Raw genomic sequence first — 6142 nt, forward strand, 5'->3', positions numbered from 1 at the left:
CTATAACATAGTGGAGTTTCGACCAATGGGCATCCACTATTAATTATTAAATACGATTGAAACATAACTGTTATGTAATATTAGTAATAATGTAATAGATAATATTAAGGTAATAGTTATTGTAATTTCTTGGAAAGAAAACATTCAGAATTTCTTGGAAAAGCCTAAAACACGTATTCATGATAACATTTGTATACTTAAAGCAGTTGAATTTGTTTTATTATACAGTCTTAAATATACACTATTAAAGTAAACTATCGAAATATAATAAAATGGTTCACCGCACTGCAGGCTTTGTTGTTCTTCAACTGATCGCGATACAGGTAAATTTTATCCATTACAATATATTTTAACTTGATTTACTTTCTTGAAAATATTTTAGTTTAATATTCGTTCATCTTGAAATTTATAAATCTTTATAATCTAATATAAATATAAGTTTGGGTAGATGGATGGATGTTTGTTTGAAGGTATCTCCAGAACGGTTGAATGAATTTCGATGAAATTTGCCATAAATGTAAAATATAATCTGGATGGACACATACTAGTTAAGTTTTTTATTAATTCTACGTGAACGGAGTGGCTACAGCTAGTTTTGTTAAATAAAACTGGGATAAGATAATATTTAATATTAAATAAAAGGCTATGAATGTCTAAGTGCTAGTACATTACGACAAAGTGCACTTTATATGCGAAGTCTTGAAGTTGGATATTTCCTTCGGGAGCAAAGCTTTGTTCTCAGTGTCGGAGGATAAAAAGTTTTATAGCTTCTTTACTTCGTAGTAGATGTAATGCTAATTCTTTTATATTTCTTTCTTTATATCTATGCAAAATATGAAAGAATTACTGACATATTCAGAGTCAAGTCTTAGTAACTTACCCTTAAGTGTATTTAGTAAGAGAAATCTACATTTAAGCGTCTTCAGTCATAACTAAATATTTCTTCAATAGACCATAATTAAATTATACTATAATTATTACAGTTTGAATTTATCTTTTGCATTGTACTTATTGATTTATTTTTTACAGAACGTGTACAGTCAAGTTGTTAATCGTGTTGTACCGAATTGCGGTCAGAATATAGTCCCGGAGTTAATGATTGGCACCCCTACAGTAACTCCTCTTGTTATGGAGAGGCCCTACGAAGTCGCACCAACAATAATCCAAGACAGCAGTGTTGCTAACAGCTTAGCAAATGCTCTGCAGTTGCTTGTAGTGAGCAATTTGTTGAGCACAACCCTACCAAGTCCAAACTGTGAGGTGTTGGCCCCTGCGTTTGCTCCTATTGAAATGTTGGCACCAAATTACGCCCCTGTTGAAGTCATTGGAGGCGGTTTGTTAAGCCCCTATGGATCTCCATGTAATTGCATGCCTAGTTATAATTACATTTATTAATTCTTTTTATACCAAATTTTATTACAACATATTTGTAATGTGATATATACGTTATTTAAATAAAAAAAAGTTTTAAAATAATTTGTATTTTATTAAAACATCGTTGCAAATAAGAGTTGAGTTATAAGGAACCAAATGATAAGTCCCAATTAAATTGAGCTTGAGAGCGTCGGTGGCTCAATGGTTTCAGCACTTGACTTGTAAACTGCAGGTCCTGGGTTGGAATCCCGCCATGTACCAATGTGTTTTTCGATTTTCGATTTACATATATACATTGATCCGACGTTCTTACGGTGAAGGAAAACATCGTGATGCAACCTGCACATATCCGAGAAGAAATTCAAAGATATGTGTGAAGTCAACCAACCCGCACTTGGCCAGCGTGGTTGACTATGGACTAGTCACCCTTAACTTAGGGTAGGCTCCGAGTCCCTCGGTGGGGACATATAGTGAGCTGATAATGATGAAATTGAGCTATTATTATTTTTGTATAAATTGTTTATGCATCGAATTGTATTAAAAATACAGAAAGAGTATACGACTATGCAATAAATAACTAGTGACGTACTTACTATTAACAGGATGTCAAAGGAAACTCAAACTATCTTTAGTAAATGTCGGAACATTAAAGTCATAGGTCAGAGCTGTTTGACGTCATTCGTTCATCTAAATATAGCGATGTTCCGCTCCGCGATGGCTGACGATGTTTCCAGTAAACAAAGTTAAACTAATTGGTGTTTATTTTATAAACAGACCTATATTTTAGAACTGTTTCTATCACTAACAAGCTATGATATAAGAAAGATAAGTTACCCTATCAATACCGGCATTAAGAATAAAGCGGGGTTCATATGATTTTCTTAAATCCAATAGTTTATTACCTAGAGAGAGGAAAAACTAACGTTTAGTTTTAGAGTTATATATCTATTTTTTTTTTATAGTCTAACGTAGGGCAGCAACCTCTTTGCGTCCCCTGGCGACACCCATAAGTGCCAGGGTTACTCCGTCATATTCTTTAGAAAAGTGTTAATACGATGCAATTCAAGTTCTTAGTTTAGGAGAGTAAAAGGAAGAGCAAAGTGTAAATAATATAAGAGAATTTACATTTCATCTTATGCTTATTTAAATTTATTAAGGCTAAGATATATATTTTACGAATACATACATACATACACACACAAACCATAGTAGTCACAAGAAGTATAGTCAGTTTATATAAATACATATATCTTATTCCGTATTACGTAACCGTCAAATTGCATTACCATGAAATTTATTTTATATGTTTTTATACAATTATTTCGACATTGGAAACCTATAGTAATATTAAGCAATATTAAGATATAAATAGTACGTGCGAAAATTCATTGTTCAATTTTCGCATCACGTAGAAAGAACATCTACGAAATTGAGTTTCAGGATAAGAGAGGCTTATTCGGGACGAGACCTTGTTTAATATATTTTTTTCTTTTTATGTATTATATAAAGCGTTGAACAATAACCATTTTATTTTAATACATCGAAAAACTGAAGTGGCTGAAACTACTACTAAGGAAAAGATGCATGCAAAGGGAAAATATTTAATTTCTGTGCATCCTCACCTCCGTCGATTAAAGGCAACGCATATGCAATTGCGTATGTCTATGGGCAACGGTCACTTCGCTATTTCAGCGATTTCAGGTGGCCGCTCGCTCGTTTGCCACCTTACGATAAAAAAAATGCTATCAAAAGTTTGCTAAAATTGATAAATGACTCAAATTAATTTTACAAATTAGCAGTGAGTTTCCACTGTAGTGTAAATACCTGTACAAAAACATGCTTTAATCTCAGTTTTTTTTTCAATGAGAATTGGAATATTGTTTATTTTAAAACACTTAAAAAAAGATTCTTGAAATTATACTTCACTAAAGAAAATCTACTGTTTCTCTTAATGCTAAATTAACTTTTCTAGACAAGTTTAATTAAAAATGGAACAATTTAAGTAACTTAACAAATAAAATAACTCGGGCTAGCACATAAAATAAACTGAACACATTTGTTAACAAAAGCGCGGCTCGGATTTGAGTTCATGCATCCCTCGAGACTGCGTTCATTTTTTATTCTTATTGTTTCAACAAAATGTAATATGACTACGTAATAAAAACAGTATAACGGGTTTTAATAATTTTGAATTTTATAAATATATTAATATAATAAATATGCTTTGAATCTTTAAACTACAATAGGAGTGGACATTAAAGAAATTTGAAACGACTAACCGTGGGTTTCCGAGACCGAAATCCCCGTTTAAAATATATTGTTATGTAAGACATAATAACAGGGATGACGGTATGTTTTATATAGAGATTTTAATCTCAAAAACCAACGGTAAAAATGTCACAGAGATATATTTAAAACATTGTAATCTTTTTTGAAATATAAAAGATAGAATCTATTTTTTGGGATTAAGAATTACTTTTAACAAGTAAATTATCTTCGTAGAGATTCTTATTTCCGATAACAAAAATTGATAAGGAGATATTATGTTAAGAAACATTGAAAAATCGATACTGAACGTTTAACGATCTTGTTGAAAGAGATAAAAATTACAGAATACGTGTTATTAGATGTGAGATATTAGATGTATCAATAGTATTGAATCATTTTGATTTAGTTATTAAAATTCATTGGAATCGAGACAATGTCTGCTCGGGTTTTGGAGTTTTTAATAATTGACGGACTCATTTGTGCGGTATGTTGTTTAATTTAATTGTCTCTACATTTTATTGCCCCTTTGTCTTAATTAAAAAAAAAATTAAAATCATCGACAACTTCATATTTCTTTAAACGTGACCTTTGAGATATTGTGTTCTTTAAGTTATTAATATTTGTATTTTTAATTAAGTATACCGTAAAATCAAAGAATTATAACATTTTAGTAATTAAAAACAACATAATTAGATCGTTTTTATTTTTAGGTATTTGCTTCATATCTACCACAAGGGACGCAATATTTTCAAGTACCAGGGCAACAGTACTATCAAATTCCAAGCACGCCTTCGCATTCAACAACTAATCCATACGCTTCCACACATTCTCATACAACTGTTAACTCTTACACACCTCCTTCGTCTTCAGTGTACCAACCAAGTGCTTCTTTATACCATGATTATTCGTATTCACCGGCATCACCACAAATTACAACATACAAACCTCCAGTTGCACCAGTTACACCAGTTCAACCACCAAAAGAACCTCCATTGATTCCAACAAAGCCTAAAATCTCCCCAACTTTACCATCAAAAGGATTCGATTCAAATGTTTTAAATAATTTAGCAATTGCACTACAATTATTGATTGTCAGTAATTTATTAAACTCACCTATATCAGAGTCTCTACCAAATATGCGTAATGGAATACAACAAAAAATAGAGTACGAAACAATCCAACCAGCAAATTCTCATGCAATATATACAAATGAAGGTCTTCCCCAATATCAAACACAAGACTATCAAGCATATTTTGAAAGTAATCCATACGAGTCTCCTAATCCTTCTTATCCTAATGCTAATTATTTAGGTTCGTCACATAATTTGGGAGGTCTATTAGGTGCCATACCTCCTGCTACTCCAAGACAAGGGTTAAAATTACAATCTCCGTATGATGCTTTGGCTAATGGCTTTGCGGAACATCAACCTGTATTTGAACAAAACAAACGTGACTTTCAATCACCGTATGCCGCGATTTTGGCTGCTGATAATACCAAGGATTTATTTTCTATGGATTTCTATTAATGTAACTTATTTTTTTTAATGTGTGAATGTAATGAAATATTATACGAAGTGGACAGTGTTTATTTATTTTTGTAAATTAAATATTTTTTTATAGAATGAAATGTATTTTAATTTTGTTTAAACCCTTGTTTGGAAACTCAATGAAATAATTGTGTATTATTTTGCATTGAAATTATATAAAAACTAATTCATTTATTGTAATAAAGTAACACATTTCGCTAAAAACTTAAAAGTAAAGATCGAATTTAATAGAAAAACAAAATTGTATTTTTATAAAACAATGTTGTAGGTTTTTGAGGTAAGCCTGGAATAACAAATAAATCAAATCTTTTTTGTAATGGTTTTGATTTTTCATAAAACAGAAAGATAAAAGTAGTTTACATTCTTTAGAGATGAAATTTTGCTATCTTATTCTTTGATAATATCCTCCTTTGGGCTATTTTCTTTAAATCCTTATTTACTAATAAAAAAAATCCTGTAGATAATAAAAAAACATCGCAAAGAGTTCCTTAATATGCAGTGTACCGTTATTAACTGAATTGTATATAAAATAAAATAAATTTGTTTTTTATTATTTATTTATTTTACAAAAACTGAATAAATAGAAATAAATACAACTTAAAAACGAACACAAATTAGAAGAATTTTAACATATTCAAATTAGGATTTTGTGGAACAGATGGATTTACGTATAAAGTATTAAGATTATTCGAAATCGCTGGCACGTTTAATGGAAGAGATGATGGTACTAAGTTATTTGAAGCACAAACAGGGCAACGACATATTTTAGCCAATTCTTCTATCAATGGTCCGGCTATTTGACCAAAAACAGGTCTCCTTAATGCATTTCTTTTTAATTTAGCCAATGATGCATGTTCTATTTGTTCAGCTAAATTTCTACACATTAGAATATTTTCTAGTGGTGTTACTGGTACTGGGATTTGAGATGAAGCCCGTCCTCTTAATGCTTCTAT

At 30.8% G+C, this 6142-nt stretch overlaps 1 protein-coding gene across 1 annotated transcript; it reads left to right on the plus strand.

Moving 5' to 3' along the window:
* Window positions 1–272: 272 nt before the first annotated feature.
* On the plus strand, window positions 273–5168 carry LOC106123805 (uncharacterized). The gene is made up of 4 exons (XM_013320211.1): window positions 273–323; window positions 1030–1320; window positions 4049–4126; window positions 4353–5168. Exons 1-4 carry the CDS (start codon window positions 273–275, stop codon window positions 5166–5168), a joined length of 1236 nt encoding a protein of 411 aa, XP_013175665.1.
* The last annotated feature ends 974 nt before the right edge of the window (window positions 5169–6142 follow it).

This window comes from Papilio xuthus, unplaced genomic scaffold (assembly GCF_000836235.2).
Source record: "Papilio xuthus unplaced genomic scaffold, Pxut_1.1 DF825946.1, whole genome shotgun sequence".
Taxonomy (NCBI): Eukaryota; Metazoa; Arthropoda; class Insecta; order Lepidoptera; family Papilionidae; genus Papilio; species Papilio xuthus.

Bases quoted from the DNA above. Each gene is read 5' to 3' on its own strand.
- LOC106123805 (XM_013320211.1), top strand. From the start codon at position 273: ATGGTTCACCGCACTGCAGGCTTTGTTGTTCTTCAACTGATCGCGATA. The intron at 324-1,029 runs GTAAATTTTATC...TATTTTTTACAG, and splicing joins TTCAACTGATCGCGATACAG to AACGTGTACAGTCAAGTTGT. The intron at 4,127-4,352 runs GTATGTTGTTTA...TTTTATTTTTAG, and splicing joins TTGACGGACTCATTTGTGCG to GTATTTGCTTCATATCTACC.